We start from the raw sequence: 20,478 nt of genomic DNA on the forward strand, positions 1-20,478 counted from the left end.
TATTTAAGTTAAAGAGGATTGTGAGTAAAGGCAAAATGAGGCGGTCTCCTGAAATGAAGGATTAAACTGAAAGCTATTCAATTTTCAGCACATTTCAGATACTTCTGCTTCTTATTTGCTAATGCTGAGTGATTGTTACTTTTGAAATATGATTAAATTATCACTTTAATAATGCAGATCTCATTATTAAAGGTAAATTAAAGGTAAACTAAGATGTTTTTCCCCGAACCCCATCAATGGTACCGCCTCCAGCAGCCCTACCACCAGAAATGAAGTGAAACTTCAGCAGCAGCACTCCGCACCTTCAACACCCTTATCTAGGGCTGATTAAAATTCAGAGCATTTACATTCCTTTCAAAAAAAGAACACTTGTACAGGTACAGTAAGTAAAAAATACAGCCAATCATAAAAACACAATATGATTTTCTTAATACTAATTGAATGTTTCCAGCATCATTTTGATGAATTAACCGCATATGACTGTCCTGTTTTAAACTCAAGTGATTGACTGCTGTACAAACCCTAAATCTGTGTTTGGGCACAGGTGATGAGATGTAACCTGCAGGATTACACTGAGCCTGGTGAAAACACAGACATAAATGTGCACTGAATAGAGCTACTAATTCTAACTGATTAAGTGGTATCTTGCCGAGCTCACAGCGAGCTTGCCATCGGAGGTGCTCCCAGCCAACTATTCTGGGAAAACATTACAACCAACACCGTCCATCAGTGAGAGGCCAGAATCTGGGAGATTGGGGGGTTGCCAAGATCAATGGGGAGGTCCAAATGTGGTGGACCGTGCGGAAGCATCTAGTCGCTCCTGAACTCCACTTGTGGTAACCGATGGCCACCGACTGACCACACCGTACTACACCAATCAAGTCTTGGGATCTCACTTGATGCCCTTCTGATTACTCATCCGGACTTGACAATTACCCAGCTGGATAACTGAAAAACACACTGGTTTTCTTGCAAGATACGAACTGTGAGAGCTGTGCCAAGGATGCCCCTATCCGCAAAACTTGAGCCCCGCTGAACATCAATGTAGCATCTAGAGAGGCCAGCAAACAGGCACACACCTGTCCAGGATCTACAAGAGGAATGGGACAGCGTCCCTGCCGCTAAACCAAAACATTATTACCTTTTTACTCATACCTCCAGTGAACTTAATAATAATTCCTTATACTTATATAGCGCTTTTCTGGACACTCCACCCAAAGTGCTTTACAAGTAATGGGGACTCCCCTCCACCACCAGTATGTAGCCCCACCTGGCCATATCACCAGCCATATCACCCTGTAACTCACAACTGGCAACCCACTGAAGCTAAGCAGGTGTGAGCCTGGTCAGTACCTGGATGGGAGACCTCCTGGGAAAAACTAAGGTTGCTGCTGGAAGAGGTGTTAGTGGGGCCAGCAGGGGGCGCTCACCCTGCGGTCTACGTGGGTCCTAATGCCCCAGTATAGCGACGGGGACGCTTTACTGTAAACAGGCACCATCCTTCGGATGACGTAAAACCGAGGTCCTGAGGGGAGTCCCCATTACCTGTAAAGCGCTTTGAGTGGAGTGTCCAGAAAAAGCACTATATAAGTGTCGGCTATTATTATTGTTATTATTATTATTATTATTATTATTATTATTATAGTACTCTCACCACACACCACCTCTCAGTGGGGAGCAGAGAAGAGTGATGAAGCCAGTTCAGAGATGGGGATTATTACAAGGCCACAACTGGCAAAGGCCAATGGAAAATTTGACCAGGACGCCAGGTTTTGACCAAATACCCCTACTCTTTTTGAGAAACACCCTGGGATTTTTAATGAACACAGAGAGTCAGGACCTTGGTTTTATGTCTCATCCAAAAGATGACCAGGCTCACACCTGCTGAGCTTCAGTGGGCTGTCCGTTGTGAGTTGCAGGGTGATATGCTGGCAACTTGTACTTGTATCAGTTTCCTTTAGGTGCTCACCATAAATAAACAACCAGCTTTCACCTTATCATAAACCTTATGCCAGTGTATATTGATAGTAGAAAAATAGGATAGGTTAGGATGAAGGATATCACTGGATGACAAAAGCCTCATAACTGCACCATCACCCTACAAAGGGCAGTTTTTTTTTGTGTGTGTGTGAAACACAGACAAAAGATTATAAACCAATAAGATGAAAAACTGATATGATTAAATCTGGGATTAAAAAGTGTAAGTATGTACTTAAATCTTAAAGGAAGATCTTTATACATTTTCCAAACAAAGCTATACTCTCCTTTGTAGTTGCCATGGGGCAAGAAATTAACTAGCCAGAGGCCAACTGAACTTCTCAGCACACTAACTCATGAGGTCTGGGAAAAGTAACAGTACAGACTCATTACAAGTCATAACCCACCGCATACACTTCTACCTAAGTGACCTGACAACTGGCTGTGTACTGTGTTTACAATTACTTTTCCTCCAACCGCGCAGCACAGAGTAACACAGCAAAGGATAAAGGAAAAGGGAAGAGGAATTTTAAATCAATTAGTAAGAGCTCAGGATTACTGTCCAGTGTGAAATGAGTTTTACGTAGAAAAACTGGGTGGGGGCTGGCAGACGTACTCAATTACCGCAGCCCCCCTCAGCTCAGTGTCATTTGAGGTACCATTAATCCTGGCAACACCTAATCCGCAGGCCAGGAAAACGGACAGTTCAGACCATGTAAACAAGCTTTGTTTTCTATCATTTGCTTTAGGAAACATATTCAAGATGAGCAAATGCTCTTGACGGAACTTTTATATTAACACATTTTTAAAGCCTTGTCTTAAATTAGGATAAGCAAATGCTAGAAGTAGAAACAGCCACATAAAGGCTAATTTCAAATATTTTTTAAACAAATAAGTGAAATTGCAAGATCATAATTAGGAATGTGGCATTCAATGCTAGGTCCTAGATGTCATTAGTACATGCTTTACTGAAACCATGAAACCTTTTTCCTAAAGCTTTTTTTTGTTTTCTTTAAAATTAGGCATTCCGCACTTAAACTCATCGAGAACAATATAGATTTTTACATTTTCGAAAACTTAAACAGCTGTCTTTTAAGATATCCCTGTCATTCACACCTTCCCACCAACTGCAAAGCCAAATTACCAAACCAAGAAAGGGGCAATAAATTTAATGTAGGGTGGTGTCTTTACAGAAAAGCCAACTGCGTGCTCTGCATTGTGACTGAATTTGCCGCAACGCGGATTTAGTAGCTCTTTTTTAAGTGGTTGATACAGACTGTGGGATGAGACCTCTGAGAGCCAGACGGTCTGGAAAGCAGGGGGATCTGTTTCGGCGCTTGGAGAGTCCCTGGAACAGAAATCGCCCCACCGTTAACCCTTAGACAGCCAGGGAGAGGGAGAGCTAGCACATCAGTTGAGCGAAACTGACAAACTGCCAACGTGCATTTTTGCCCTGAATCTCCCCACCATTTACAATTGGTTTCTAAGAATAGATGCGTCTTCCCCATCTTTTCTATTCGCTTGTTTGTTGCTAGGGGAACGGAAGCTCATGAATGGCTAAAGTTATCAGCCACTAAGCAGCGGTAGTGAGGGAAAAAAGGTAAATAAAAGCGATGTAATCCTCTCGCAGCCTACTGGCTGTCGGTCGGGATTCGGCGTTTGAAACGGTCAGGACAGCGCCGGATGAGGCTCGGGGGGGGGAGAAAAAGTAAACAGAGACACCACACACCCACTCGCACTCGCAGATAACAAAGGCTCCCCAGTCGCCCTGCGCTACGTCTTCAGGAACCGCACACCTCGTGTCCCGCTTTCACAAAACCAGACAACATGCGGAAAGACACACGTTTATATTCGCGTTTACATACGAGCCTTACGTGACCTGGTTTCACTCAGCTCTTCTAAGGCAGTTGCCAAATGCACGTTGCGCTTTCGGGAATTTGAAAACCGGGATAAAAGAGGACCCCCTCTGTCCTCTGTGTGATCCGATTGCATTTTACTACAGCATACAGGCCGTTCACTTCAGAAACCAAGCCGTCATTACAACCGGCTCTTTATCACAGCGTGGACAGATTTGCCACTACGGGCTGAGTCATTCCTATAGTCTCGCTTTCAAAGGCATTCCTGTGCAGACTCGCCTCCAAACACTAATATCGCCCTAAAAAGACCCCTTTTCAATAAAGCTGATGTATTTTAAACAAATGTTTTTTTTCCGAATAAGACTGAAAAAACGTGGTGGGTTTTGGTTGTTTTTTAAAAACAGAAAGCTCACTGCACATAAATGAGATCCCATGTCTACACCCGATCCCGTTTCTGAGCTATTAGATCTGTACAAGAGCTTCGACTCACCGGCTCCCTTGCAAAACGTGATGTTTATTCATTTAAAGCTATTTTAAAATCCTATATAACCGATATTAAATTGAATTTTCGAGCAATGAATACCTAAGCATATAGAGATTTGTGTCTTTAATTGAGCCAAATGTGAGGAAAAAAGAACGCGCGTGCTTTTCAGTGAAATGCAAAGAAAGGTGTGAAAATGGCACCTCTTACAAAAAAAAAATGCAGCAGAGAATCCAAACAAACAAGTCAAGGAATGCAAATTTCAGGAGCTGTGTTGTTTTTTACTCCTCTAAACTTCCAGAGGAGCTGAAATACAACAAACTTGGTGATAAAAATGGAGCCCTTGTGGAATACAACTGGCGAATAAAACATTAATGCTTGATGCTGATGCAAGAACCCCGGTAACATTGCAACATCCAATAACAGAGCAGAGCCAGCCAGGACCATTGGGGTCGAGCCTGTTCGCAGACAGACTCCAGCACCTACCACGCCTAAGACTCCCAGTCCTGACGTTTTACCTTTATTCAAGTCGCATATATACAGTACTTTACATCTGAAGTACTTAGGACATGAACTAAAGTAAACCCTTGGTCTTAACAGTCTAATGTGGTGAAGGGGTGTCCATTTAATCAAGAATGGGTTTTTTTTTCAGCACAAAACACTTTTATATGGGATATATACTTTACTATATATATGCCTTCTGAATCTTTTGAATTTTTTGTTCACAATTGAAATTGAGTCAGTGAAAATTGTTCTTGTGACATTTAATCCTAAACACACTTTATTTCAAGTGTTATAAATACACACATCGTGAGCAAGTGACCTACCATTAAGGGCACCATTGATATTGCTGAATTTTAAACATGTATCTTTTTATTACTTTGTTTTATTCTTTGAATATTTCCCCATTATTGCCAGGAAGTCTGGTATTTCTGATTTTACAGTCTGTTCAATCGAGGGTTTACTGTACTTCCATGACACATTTCCTTTCGTTCAAGCAGCCCTGCCAATATCACAGACAGAAATTTCAACAAAATCAAGCCGAATGACTTAGTGATGCTTTGAAGGGAGGGGAATAAGTCATACCTGCACAGTAAAACAAAGTACACACAGGGATATCTATATATAAGAAATACTGTTACTAAACATATTGAAACGAATACACCCCTGCACATAACAGGGATGTGGGCCGCCCGGGCTGAGCAAGGTCAGCCGACAAGACCCCCACGCCGGAGACCCGGGTTCGCGCCCATGCGGTGGAGGGACGAACTGGGGCGGGAGAGGGGAGGGCACAAGCCCGAGAACCCGAATTCACTACAATATAATATATAACTAAACATATAATGGCGTGGCATCTATACATAAGGGACAGAAAAATCTAAGGACAAGACTTTTTTCTGAGAAGTAAAATGTACTTCATAAATTTATAACAAGAGTAGGGAAGTAAAACTCTTCCTCAGAAAGTACTGCTTTGACTAAAGCATTTTCTTTGGTGATCCGGGGAGAAGAGCTTTTTTAATAAGTTGTTCTTTTATATTTTTAACCTTAACTGCTCAAGATCTACTGGCCTTCGCTTCCATCAGCGGTGTTTTCACTTCGGGAAACGGTCTCTTTGATCTGAACCATTGCGTTGCTGTAAAGCATCTTACTGGCTGCATCATGCCAGTAATAGAATTTTATCTTGGGAGGGTTGTGTACCCCAAAATAAGACATGCACATTAAAGGTTTCAAATCCCCCCCCCCCCCCCCAAGAAGAAAAGCCAGGCTGGCTGTTGAACAATGCTAAAAGGACCAAGTGTTAGCAAGAATATTTCTTTCAAAGGTTCTGTGTGAAATTTACAAATGAACTCTTGGGGTTTATAATCCCATGAAGAAAACCTTCGCGAACTTACATTCACAACACACAGCACAACAGGGATGAGAATATCCTGAAGGCAGAGATTTCTATCACAGTGAGATGTAATGCAGTGTATACTAAGCAAATTAAAGTGTGTAATGAAAGGTAATGAAGAGGTGTTTTATATGATCTATAAATTGATTAAAACAATACCAAAGAAATAAGGTTAGACCACGAAGTGCAAGTTGTAAACATGACTATATAACTGATATGCACGCATATATTGACCTGTTTTTGTGTTTAACTGGAAGCCAAAACTACTCTCTCTTCCTGAATAAGGATCAACCTGTACTTTGTTGTTCCTTGTGGCAACACCCAGATATGTCTCAACTTCAAAATAATATTCTTCACAAAGACATGCTGAGACTCTTTTGTATGCATCTCTGGTTGTGATGTATTACTAATTTTTAGAACCACCTACCCACCTGTAGAATATCAAGTAATAGATTTCAGATTTCCACCAGTCATTTTTTTCCGTCTAGCCTCTTTCATGCTGTTTTGTTTCAAGTGGATGCGAGCCTCTGTCTAAAGTCACCCAAACCTCATGGCAAGGGAAAATTAATTTTGCATTTAGCAAAAAAAAAAGTGGCAAACGTAATGTTGTGGTGACAAACGCCAAAGATATTATTTCTGTTGAGCACGGATATAAATTTAACAGTAATTCCAAGATGGAAAGAACAGCAGAATGTGGATCGAGGCATTTAAAGTACCACATCCGCGCCTCAGAGTGAATGTGTAACAGTGTGCCGTACACACACAGCAGACACAGTGCTGTTCTGAAACACAGTGGGTGTTTCTGTGGGGCTTTCATGGCTGACATTAGAGTAAACATTTCGAACCAAAGAACTGAAGCATTACTCACCAATATGTTCTCCACTTTTGATTGTACGGATTTGCTGAAAGAGAAGAATGAAAGAAGAAAATTACTACTGTGGAGAGTTGCGGTTATGCAAACTTAAAGACAGTGTTTATTAATAATCAGTAACTTCACAAGATATCACCTCTCCCCACCCAAAGAGCACTCACATGTTAAAAGAGACACGGCAAAAATAAAGCATTAAACATCAAGCTGGGCCTTCAGAGTCTCAGCAGAAGAAACTTTACAAGCCGGTATAATACCATACTCAATCTAAAAATAGGTATTGTAAGTCATCTCCTCTGGCCCCATGGTAATTCAAAGCTGGCAGGGCAGTAGTGTCTCAGAACGACAATGAAATACATTAGGAATAGTCAATGTGACCCTTCAGCACAGACCACAAAGTGCCGCCTCACTGAGACACAGATGCAAGAGATCAAGGTGGAATCAGTTGCTGCTGGTCTGATATCAGGCTCAGGCCCAAATGCCTGAAGAACAGTTGTGGCAGGTTAGTGTGTTCACACAGGAGAATGTATCAAATTTCAAATGGTTGTCTGAGGGCCACAGTTATACACAAGGATACAAGAACACAATGTGCTACCTGCCCAGCCTGCAGGGCATCACACTCCTACAGTAGATCTACTACACAGACTCTTGATGTCCCCATGCTGACGGTCACTGCAGAGTGGGGAAACTCCCAAAGTGATGGAGGACCACAGCTAAACTGCCAGTACAAACCAGAAAAGTGGAGGACTCCTTCGTTTCACTACCTCAGCACAACCTCATGGGTGGCTGCTTTGTGCTCTGCAGTGAAAGCATAAACAGCCCCAGTCCTAAGGCTGCCCATACCCCCCCACTGTCTGAGGTGAATTCGGTCATCAGTTCGTGCAGCTCTTACTTTGACACCTAGCTGTTCTTTAAAAAGGCTTGACAAAATAAAAACGAAAATAGCAACTGAACAGGAAAAGATTCCGCCAGAAAAGGTAGGAAATCAGTTTTGGGGCATTCTCTTCTTCGATCAGGTAATCCTGTAAGACTCCCTGTAGAGATCTGAGAGGTACCATAGTTTGGCAAGATAACTTTTAACATTGTTGTGAATCAAAACAAAAAACTAAAGCATTTGCTGTGAGCTGTAAATTAGTTTAAAAGGGCAGGTTGCCATGTTCACAAAGCAATGGGAACTGGAACAGTTTCCAAAATGACAAACAATACATTTGAGGTGATCGAGAGCATTTAATGACCTTTACAGCTTTTGTTAATGGGACTTAAATAACTATCTAAAATACAATAAAACAACTGCATGCTAAACTGCTTTCCAGAAATCTTGATTTCTCCCCCCAGTCACAACACCATTTAATGTTTAAACAGTTGAACTTGAGTACAAAAATCACAACAAATACTTCTACATAAACTGATCATTTTTCAAGGAAAACAGACAGTAAAATCAATGTTATATAACACTTTAAAAGCATTGACTAAAGCTATGCGAGGTTGGACAGGTGTAACACATTTTTACAAGTTATGACTGTTTTACCAACACAAAATAGCAATTACACAACAGCAATAAAACTCTCTTTCTTGGTCATACAGACAACATCTGATTGGGAATTAACTAACTAAGCTTTAATCATTTACACTAGGCTTTAATTCCTGTAAGACTAAACATGTTGAAGGCCAGGAAAAAATAGGGGGATTTAGGGAGACAGCTTGAGAGTTTCCCCCATCATCAACACCCAGATAAACAAAACCACTGATGCAGCTTAAGGACTGATGCACCTCCAGCATCACACAAACCCATGAAAACTCAGGGAATCACATATCTGTGCTACATATTGTTGTGGGATGTGCTTCTTAAACATTTTAGAAGTCTACAAACTTTGGTTCAAGTCAGTATATTAAGCCCCTGATAACCTGCTTCTTGGCAATGTCACAAAGCAATGAAAGTTCCTAAACAAGTGGGTGATATCAGTACAGTTCATGGCCTGATAATCAGTGTTTCTCTAAGGAGCATCAGTGCATCACTGTGAAGGTTTCTTAGTCCTGTATTCCAGTTTAAAGTGGTGTCCACTTCCATTTACTCATTGCTAGTTCAGAACTGCTCTGCAGTAAAACTTAACCTAAAGAAAATCTGCTTGTTTGAAATAAAGATTAAAAGCAATGGAAACACATTTTTTCATTGACCTTTCCAAACAAAGAATCATTTTGGGAACAAGGATTATTCTCCAGGGTAATCATTCATGACTTTTTTAAGACATCTCCTGTTTAAGCACCTTTTGTAAAGCAGAGCTGTTTCAAAAGAAATAGGAATTCTTTTTTTTTTAAGACTTAGCATTTTAAAAAAGTAATGAAACGACTTTTCCCTGCAGATCACAAATAAACAGCTTTTAGTGATTTGTAATCTCTCATTTGTGTATTACTTATTAATTTCAGCACCAATGAGCAATACGCCCTTGTTTACTGTAGCTTTCCAGGTTGAGCTGAACGGTTTAATCAATTTAAGTCGATCTTGTCTTCTAATCTTCCTGTTCTCCTGCTGGTGCTGTCAGGTTGGTGAATAAACTCTTAAAGACTTATTGCAGGTGAAAGACAGGGCCGTTTTGATTTCCCTCAATTACTAGATTTTAAAGTTATCTTTTAGGTGAATGATGAATTCAGCAAGTATATTTTATGCAATAAATGATCCACAAAGAACTATGTGTTTATATTCAAATCTCAGCAGGGCCAAACCCATTCATTCCTGGTGAGGGCCACCCCAAGCCTATCTTGAAAGTGCAGGGCACATGGCAGAATTACACCCTGGACGGGACAGCTGTCCATCACAAACAGGTCATGCTCACATATGGGGACAATTAAGGGGCACCCATTAACCTGGCCAACATTGGAAGGTGGGACAAAACTCTAGAAAACCCATACTAAAACACAAACACCACACAGAAGGTACCCCAATTCAGAATGGAACACCAGATTCAGGAGCTCTGAGGCAGCATGTGTAAAATCAAACTGTCCTTCCCTACTTCCATGTGAATGCTTTACATCCCTCTTACTGAGGTGTCATCAACAATGCTGTCACACCAGGGGAGACACAGGTTTCTGCTCTGATATTGAGATCACACCAACAATTGCTTACACAAAAACATATATGGTGTCTTTATACACTAAATATTTTTAGGTGACATTAACTAAAGCAAGATAAACAATATTTACTAATGTTACTAGCTGTGGCACAAAAATTGTGTTATTTAATTGATGTCCTCACAATTTACAACAAAACCAAGTCAAGGTAATCCAGACAAACTGATCATTCCCATTTAAACCTCAAGTGCTACTTCATTCATTTTCCGCACAAAGCTGTTGGAAATGCAAAAAAATAATATGCTTGCAATCCAGAGCAACCAGAAAGCAGATTGTTCCTCTGAAAAATGGGTGGTGTTGAAAAAGCAAGCAGACTAAGTTTCTGCAAACATTTTATAGCCACTTGAACAGGTTCCTGCGCTCTGCACCCTTGACATTTGCAAATGCGCTGTACTGCTCTGCCAGGTACAAAGGGGACAGCCTGTGTACTGTCACTCACCTTGTGCTGTTCCTCCACCATTACCATCCAACCTTCAAAGAACCACAACTTAAGCAGATTGCAGGGTTTCAGAGCAAATAAATCAAATACTTAGGAAATGCTAAGATTTCATTTTCTAAAAGTAAAAGTTTTCTGGGGGAGAGATTTAGGCTTACAAAGCAGCTTTATATCTCAGTGTATGAGCCACAGACTGCTGCACCCCACTCTTGAACAGGGCCTGAATGTAAACAGCAAGTGAGCAGGAAGGGACAGCCCAGGCTGCTCTCTGTCTGTCTGCTCAATATGGCCGCCTTGGGGAGAAAGGGGATTGCCTGCTCGCTCACTCTAAACCCTAGCAACTGTGCACAACGGCGCAGCTCAGAGCAGAGACCAGGAAGGCTGGAACATCAAAGCTGCTCTGAATGACCCCCCTGGAAAGAGGCGCAGGTCCAGTTCTTTCTTCCTCTGTTGTACAGACATCCTCGGGAGGGAGGGGGCCTTTGGGCACCGCGGCCTTCAAGCGCGTCCATCGGCAGCCCTCACCCTGAACGATCTGGGGTGCGGCTGCTCGGACACCCCTGCCCTGCCCGCTCACGGAGCTCTGCAAGAAAGAAGGAAAGTCAGCTTCCCCCACGCACTGCCAGGCCAGTCAGCTGCTGGGCTGGGGTGGAGACCACATCTTGCCCCAAGGCAAAGCAATACAAGCACTGGCAGAAACGCGCACATCACAGGAAACTACCGCGGCCGACAAACTGCAGGCTCCTCACGCATGGAGAAAGGACCCTTAAAAGATTAAGGACGGGGGCTAACTGGAAAAGCAGCATGCTCATTTAATTTTCTAATTTCTTTACGGCAGAGCTGAACCTTCTGCACCACATCAGAAACACTTCTTTAAAAAACCACACTGGTACACTTTATTAAGACCAAGAAAACACACAATGAGCTCAGTGGAACAATATTATAAATGAATCAGTTCTTGCCAGACTTGAATTTCTTCTTGCTTTGAGACGAATACAAAGACACCTTAGAGAACAAACCCTGTTACTGTTACTAATATATATTTAATATTCTCATTAAAATACAGGCTAAGAGAAGCTTCACAAACCACAATATTTAAATTCACTGAGTAGTAACATCCTGACCAAATCAATATATTTAAAATAATTTATTTGGTACCATGATTACACAATAGTCAGTTCCAGGCTGCTGAAAATTGCCCGCCCTATAAATTCTAAAGTGCGCACAAAAATTCATTTAAGGAAAACGGAGACCGTAGCCATTGAGAAGTCCACATTAGTACAAGAGCATGGGGAGGAAATTGTAAACCTGCGCATCATCTTTCATGAGTCATCAGGGTCATCTTTGAGCGTATGAAGTGTGAGGAAAAGGCAGTTCTGGGCTGACCAAACCTTAGGCTACCTTCCTAACCTGGAGCAGGCAGAAATCACAGGACTAGAGATGGTCTAAACCACAGTGATCTCAGCAGCCCTTTCTATATCACAGCACAGTGGTTCCCAAGTCTGGAACACTCCGTTTTCTGGTTTTCCTCATCATGAGGCCCTTGATTTCAGTTTTCTGTTTGGGGCGTATTTGTAAATTTGCTTTCAGCTCCTAAAAAGGCAAAGGGGAATTCTTTCTGGTATTAACCTGGTACCAGTTTCTGAGTTTCAAACCTGTCCGCATTCAGTTGGTTTGCTTTAAATGTAACCAAATTGTTGGTTAATCCATTAATAAGAGCTACTCATTTAGAAACCAGAAAAACAAAATGATAAAGAAATGACAGTTTTGGGCACTTTAATAGGATTTAATAGGTAGAGATTCTAACAGATTGTACCCATTTTAAGTCTATCAGCATAAAATATTTCAAAAGAGTAATTCAGAGTTTATACTGAATGATGTAAAAACGAAAGTGGGAAGTGCACCCCAGCTAACATAGAGATCTGTCAAACCAGGTAAAATTAAGATATGGGCAGGTATAGTACTAATAATGGTGCGAGAAATTAAATATCCACCTCGTTCACAATGCTGTACAGGTACTGTCACATCAGGACGTCAGAGCACTTGGCCATTCAGTACTACTGTGGTTACATTCTGAAAAGCAGTCTGCTGAAATTTGGGCAAGCTCTTCAGTCACAAGCATGAATGCTGTAGGCTGCCTTAAATCTCAAGTGTGAATTGGGGGGGGGTGAAAAAATAGCGACCTGAATTTCAGGCAGCCGACGGCAAGCCTTGGGCTAGAGTAGTAAGTGTGAAACTTCACTTGAAGGTCTTTGTCTCCAACCAGAGGACTCCCCAGCCATTAACACCGGCCAGCAGAGCACTGCCTTGGCTAGAGGGATTGAAGTGGATTCCAATGCACTTACCAAATTCAATTAGCACAAGTCATTAACAGCGCGCACTGCACCTTCTGCTGTCCATGGTTGTTGTTCTTTGATGCTTTATTTTAGAAGTGCAAAACTGCACTTGAGAAGGAAGATGGGTGGTCAGTACCCAATCCTAAAACATTAGCATTATCAGAGAGTGCAGTAAAAATGTATAATCCGATGCAAAAACCTTCAGCACTGCACAATAGCCATACAAAAAAGGACTAACAGGGTACACACCTGACTGTGTGTGCTTGTTCATGACCTATGGAAGCAGACTTTGGAAAAACGGTTTTGATTAGCCGTCAGAACAGGTGTGAGCAAGTGCCATGTTGGCTCAAACTTACAATAAGATACTGCAGATTTCCACCCCTTGTGCTTGTAACATACAACACAAAGCACTTGAAATCAATGAAACAAACTTGAGGGCGCTTTAAAGTGGAAAGACTGAAAACAATTTAACTACAGGTCAATTCCATATCATGTCAATTGCCAAAAACACTCACTTACTTACTTCAGTAGTGATAACAGATCTCTCCACACACATCTACTTTCCGGGGGAAAATGGTGAGAGTGTAAATATTCAGTCTGGCGACATCCTGTTTGGGAAATGCAGCTTTTTAAAAGTGACCCATTTCTGATCCCCTACAACATGTATTCATGACCATTACTTATTCTGTAACTGACACAGAACAGAGGTTTTAGTTGATTTGTAAAGCATACAAAAGACCCATTTTATCACTCTTAAATTACATGCAAAATGTTAGAAAAACAAGTATGACCATGAACTTCATCCTTAGCTGGCTCAAATCTCAATCTCGTTTGTTCTTTTCAGATGTATCGTACCCTACGCCACTGCCTACATCTCCAACAAAGATTCATTTTGTGGATAAAACTAGTTGAGGTACAACACGGTGTCAGGTCAATCATCTGAGGGAACCAAATACCTTTTTTCCTGGGGAGGGTTGAGGCAAACTAAAGCCTATCCTGACACTGTAGGGAACAAGGCAGGACTGAAGGCTCATTCCTGCTCTTGCAGTGCCCAGGGTGCCAGGGACGATTTACAATAGCTAATCAACTCCAGCCTGTATGTCATCGGACACAAGCCAGAAAGACCCACACGAACAGGGGGAAAACACACGAGATCCACACAGATGGCCACTGGAGCTGTCTTGTGAAAGCCTCTACAAAACGAATCAATGGGTTCACTGACTGTCTGACAAGTGGATCGGCCAGTTGTAGTCCACTTCCATTACTCCACTAAACCTACCACACTATCCTGAAAGAGCATTTGTAGATGATTTTCAAACAGGACACTTTTCACATTTTCCTAAGTGGCTTTCAGCCTAACATAAGGAATACAGAGTAAGGTAATGCTCATAGTGATTCAAAGGCATTTCTGCACCGGCAATCAGTTGTGGACATTTAGAACAAGTCATTCCAGTGTGTGCCTGCCAATACACAGCCCTTTAGTTTCAATTCTGGAATTCGAAGAAGACAATCTTAATGTCAGGAGGCTATAAACAAAGGAAATAAAAGCAGTGAACAAGGCATTAATGATGGTGCTTCCTCTTTCCTGATTCTTTATTGTAACCACAAATTCTTCTGTTCCACCCTTGATTCAGCTGAATCATTCCCACCTTTAGTGGAATTTTATCATTCAGGACACCTCTCTGTTTCAGTTCTCCATCCAGCATGGATCCTATTTCTTAACGTAAAGCCCTGGCTATCCTGGACAAACTGAACTGCGATCCCCCGCACAGGCCAAGTCGCTGGGACAGCTGTTGAAATATGAACTTGCTGACTTTGATTTCTGAATTAAATTTATCCTTCAGCTGGGCCATCACTGCTAGCCTGACTGTGTTCCTTAATTGTTCCATGGTGTTCCACTTCCATTCTTTTTGTTAGGAAAAAAATACTCATTTTCTGACAGTGCGCTGTTCTTCAGGAATACAAAGTATCGCTGCTATATTGTTGCTAAAACCTTCCTTAAGTTCTGCTTAGTGCAACGAGTGTTGTCATTTCTCACTATCCTGCCTGATCTGCTGTACAGAGGGGCTGCAGGTGCACAGGGCTGTCGTGTGTCACTCAGGTGGGACTGTTAAATTGATAAGTATAACATAAGAAGGATTTTCTGAAGAGGACCAGGCATAAGAACATACCTCTGAGGTTTAGTTGGGCTCTCTTGTCTCTCAGTTTTAAAAGCTCACATTTCAGTATTGATATTTAGCAGCCTGTGTAAGCTCAGTCAAATAAGTTAATAGGTGAGTTTTGTTAATTAACACATACATGTTAGCGCTGCACCAGTTCACTACAACTAGGCACCATTCTTGCCTACAAATTTCATTACTATCCACTTACCATTGCTTCTGTAAGATTCACCTGGATACAGCTCTTTGTTTTTTAACTGGGTACAAAGGTACATCAGCTAATTAATAGCCAAGACAGATACAGCAATGCCCCATGGCTTCAATATAGCAGGAGAATATATTCAATTAAAATAATAGGTGACCTTTGATGAGGTGTATCTCATGAACAGGATACTGAGGCCTAATATTTACAGTACCCCACTGTAACAATTTACAGTACCCTTTCCCCCCAAAGGGAAGCAATTTAATACTATAACACCACTATAGTAAACAAGCACTATGAAGAGCACACCACAGATTACACAAAATAGGTTGCAAACAGAATTCTGTTATTATTCCAGATCATTTCTATAGTAGTGGCAGGTCACCTACTGCCAGTACTGTCTCTTTGCCTGAAATAAACTGGCCCATTTTGCTTTACCACAAGCAAAAAGCTGTAAGTCCTTAAAAAATGTTAGTGTAGCATAGTAGAATTTGAATGAAATATCTCAGCTGCAACACCAATGCCACTAACAATAAGAATTTACTCGCTTCTGAATAAAGTAAAAACAGATGATTTTTGGTCTTTTATTCTTTACAATGGAGTTTTAAACACAGTATAAGACAACACAGCTGCTAATGATTAATTTTAATTTTACAGGAACACTTTATAGTGTAATACCATTAAACCTTATCTGGCACCCTATTGGTTGCTACACTAATGTTGTTATTTTGCTGCTTATTTTCAAAGCAGTTGTAACCCTTCAGCTAAATGATGGCTTAAAAATAAATCGGAGCTCAAAAAAGACAAAGCTTAATTAAAATAATACACACTGTCAATAACATGTGGTTAGTCAGCTTTAGCACTTCAGAGGTTTTTCAGATTCAGAGTTTTTGGATTGACGGTACATCTGTCCATATCAGCTTAGAAGCCCTAATTCCCAAAAATACAAGTGTTACCCCAATGCACAAACTAACAGTCATTGGTATTTTACTATGAAACACAAGCCCTTCACAAAATATTTTGTGACCGTAGCAAAAACAGATACTTTCCAAAGATGAGCACAGTGGAACTTTAGTTCCTGAATAAATGAAATACATCTAAAAAGAAACCAACATCTTTGGTTTCTCAGACACCACTATTCAGCCAAAAGACTGATGTGCTTCATTTTCTCTCTAGGCACAAACCCATTAGAGTGTGATGCATTTGTGCACAGAGTGTGGCCTCTTGCAAGTCAAACTAGTTCTATCTCCAAAACACTAAACCAATCTTTAAGTAGAAGATATAGTGAGAGCTTCATGTGCAAAGCAAACCAGCACAGAAACATCAGGTGCTTGCTGTGTGATTTTCTTTTGCACATTAAGTCAAAGAAAACCATCTCCAGTCCTTCCTGCAATCTGTGCTGGCAGCAAGGACGAGTCCTGCTAGTCTATTATTCTCTCAGATGCTGAAGAAGCGCAGCGCATTCTCAAAGGGATTTCAGCCTTCACGGTTTTAACTGGCAAAAACTACTGCAAGGAAACAGAGCTGCAGCTACTGAATAATTTAAACTGTTTTACTACCACATTGTACAGGCTGTATCAGCTGCGATGTTTACTGACAACGACCACGATGATAACAACAACAATAAATTCATATTGGGACTTGTGCAACGCTTGCAATGGAAAGATTAGGCGTAGGAATGTAGAAGACAGAATATTTCTTCTGCAGATGAAATCCATCTTTAATCTTTAGGTGCAGCTTTCTGAATGGCTTTCACAGCATACTAATGTATCAGGCTGAGAACCACATGCTAACATGACCCCGCTCCTTTCAATCTTTAATAAAGCAAGCCCACCCTTTAAGATTTCAGTTCTCAGGACCACATCTAGACTTACAAGCAGACTGCCCAGGCAGAGACCAAAATAGGACTACCCTGGTTATATTTCTGTCACCCAACAGGTAAGTCCCACTAGGTATAATATCTTGAAAGATCCAGATTTTCAATTTTGAGTCTTTCCGCCTACACGAAGCTACTTTCACTGACATTACAGATACTCCCCCTGGTAAGGAGGTACCGAAGTCTTTGGAAAAAGCGTTAAGGAGCCACACCAACAAACGCCGAACTGTTCTATCACTTCTAAAAAATTAATTCAGTCTTTTCACAGTGATACCTTCAAGCGTCTTACTTCAGATTTAACACAAAGGACTCGCATACGAGTGAAATGAACACGTTACAAACTACTGCCCTTTAGAGAACAGTGAAAATTTGATCATGGACTGTTGCACCCCCACCCCCTCCTTTTGGACTCATTAAAAAAACAGCACCTGTGAAGCTGTAAAAGTGATGAAAGGAGATTTACTGCAAAAAACTGCTGAAAAAAAGAGGAAAAAAAAAGTCCAACACAGCATGTCACTAAATACAGAGTCCAGCTCCTCGAATACTGACTTCCCCTGAAGAATAAAGCTGTTGTATTTACTTTCACATTGCTTGTTGGAAACCACTTAGGTCTCCATTGCTTTTACTTACATTAATCCTAACTCTGGCAGTGGGTTCTCAGAGTGCAGTTCCAGAGAGTGAAGGGGAACACAAGTGGCTTAAAGGCAAGGCAACAAGTAAAACAGCAGAGGAGCTCCAGAACTCCAGACATCTGCAGCCGGCTGTACATCTAATGTCCTGGGATCGAGAAAAAGAAAGCACTGCAGGAGACGATCGTGAAGGAATGAATAATTTATTTTGTCTGGCTTTATAATTAAAGGCTGCAACACACACATCGTCGCACACTTTAATAAGCTGCCAAAAAGGATTTAACAACATCACTGAATGGTTCAGGTTGACAAGCACAGAGGTTAACCTGTAGTTAAGAGTACAGGCAGAAACTGTAGCGAGACAATGAAAGTTTTTTTTAACATCCCAGCGCAATGCACATTTATCTGCAAAGTATTTCAGATATTAAGGGCAATTATAGAATTAATGCAATATATCAATCCTTTGTTGGGTTAAATGTTGATACAGTATGTACCCTCTTTTCAAGTGAACAAATTAATCCAAACGTTTTCAGGAATATATAGTACATTTTTAAAATAACAGGTCAATCACACTAGGTATAAGCAGAATAGGTGACATCAAACCTATTTATTGTGGCAAAAACAGGCAACTACATCAATCTATTTTCACGCAGTAACAACTGGCAACCTTTCTGAGATGGCAGGCATGTGCTGGAAATTGCCACAGTGCTAAACCCACTGACAGACAAAATGACAGAAAAAAAAACAGAAGAGCTTCATGATATAACAATCTCTTATTAGGGAAGAACGTGTCAGTTAAGCACCAGTTCTGTTACATATGAGCGCAGAATGCCTTCCGAAATTAGCATCGTGTTCGCCAGTGGTAAAGCTCATCTCGCATTCTCTTTGAAGATATTCATCCACTTCGTGCACAGATTTAGTTTTCTTCCCCTCTATTATCTGATATTTTTTTTCCAGCCAACGCTGCACTGCCAAACGGAGTCTCTGCTTCAGACAACGTGGAGAAACAGACAATGAAAGAACAGAAGAAGCCGAGGCCCCAGTTTTTTTCCCACAACCTCCAGTTGCGCCTTTAAAGCTCTCCATGGGAACAAACGGACAGAAACCGGCCCCGTGCAGGTTGTAGGAACTGCCTCAAGATCAAATAAGCAAGTGCCGTTAGGAAGCAGATGCCATTTACCGTCCTTTGTCAGGCTCTGCATGATTTAGCCGGTGTACAAGCACATCAGTCCAGTGTTCAGTAAGGAGGAGGGGAGGCTGCAGTTCTTTAGACTTCCACTGCAAAGACGTGCCAACCAACACACCGGCCCCCAGCACTCTGCTGATGCCATCGCCACGCCCCCAAACAGCTGTTCCGTGGGCAACGTGAGGACAAGGGATGTGGAAGAGGAGATAAACAGGAGGCCCCTTTCAAAAAGTACAAACGTATTATTCTCACTGTTGCGTGTCCCGCGTTGATAGTGTACATGGTCGGTCAGACACGTTGTACTGCATGAAGCTCAAGACAACCTACGCACACAACAGGCTTGAACATAACAGCTCATTGTACACCCCAAGACTTGCTGGATTCTCATGAAATGCAGCGGATATGTAGACGAGATAGTTTTAGCCGTTTTCAGCTAATGACTTAGGGATACAATATTAAATTTGGTTTTGAAAGCTTACTGGGTTTTTTAAATAACCCTGAGCCTCAGTAACTACTGACCGAACATAAAGGTGCATGGGTTAGAAGAATTCAGCGTCTCGCCAAATCCTGGATCGTCTGTTTGCTAGAGAAAAATATAAAGTCAAACTTCCAGAAGGAAAACCAAAAGACCCACAGGAATTTCTGAATTTCATTTTCAAAGACTCTTCCACGGACTAAAAGGGAAGAAAGGAAGTTTAGTAGCTGAAGTGTAACTCTTGTTTAGTTGTCAAGTTACAATTAAACTTTTCTCACCCACTTTCTTTTCGGTGTGGAAAATGAAACTAAATGGGTACAGTACAGGAAAGATATGATACTTCAACAAAGGCATCCGATGCTGACATGGCACCAAAGGAAGAAAGCTCTATGACAAATAACATTTGAAGAGATCACCAAATCCAAGCGTTATTAGGACTATCCATTAAAGCTAAGTTTCAGGCAAGGAAACTATTAATTAATTTCTTGAAGGCAGGTAAGATTATGCGTATTCAATCACAGACAGGCTGACACTTCTGATTTTCTAATGCAGTGATCAACCGTGTTAAAGGAGCTGGAAAATTCAAAAGGTGAATTGACAAGATGTGCGATTCCATGCACATTTAACCATTGTCTCAAACAAATGATAGAGCTTATATTTTTTGCACCTGAGCTATCATTTACGGTTACCCCAGTGGTCCTCAAAGTCATTTGAAGACTGGCATAAATTTGCCATCCCTGACTGTCTGAGAGTACACAGTGATGAAACCAGCTGCCTTCTGCCAAATAAAATGCATTTTGAAACAATAACACTGCTCAAGATGAAGTGGGAACTGCTTGATTGTTTGTGCAACAGGTATAAACAGTCTTTTTTATTTCTCCAAATCCAGTCCTATTTGATTTATGCATTTTAAACAGTCTCTCAACCACGTTTAGTTTGTATTTACCAACTGTCTCCCATATGCTATTTAATGCAGAAAG

The 20,478-nt window shown here is 41.2% G+C and overlaps 1 protein-coding gene across 1 annotated transcript in view; it reads right to left on the reverse strand.

Annotated features, from left to right (window-relative positions):
• The window catches only part of LOC148659030 (DNA-binding protein RFX7-like), a 55,357-nt gene that overhangs the window by 19,869 nt on the left and 15,010 nt on the right, over nt 1-20,478 (reverse strand). The window contains exon 2 of the mRNA XM_088640941.1: nt 7,074-7,107. Coding sequence (XP_088497067.1) covers nt 7,074-7,107 — 34 coding nt within the window. The remainder of the gene's footprint in view (nt 1-7,073; nt 7,108-20,478) is intronic.

This window comes from Lepisosteus platostomus, chromosome 7 (assembly GCF_059453375.1).
Source record: "Lepisosteus platostomus isolate fLepPlt1 chromosome 7, fLepPlt1.hap1, whole genome shotgun sequence".
Classification (NCBI taxonomy): Eukaryota; Metazoa; Chordata; class Actinopteri; order Semionotiformes; family Lepisosteidae; genus Lepisosteus; species Lepisosteus platostomus.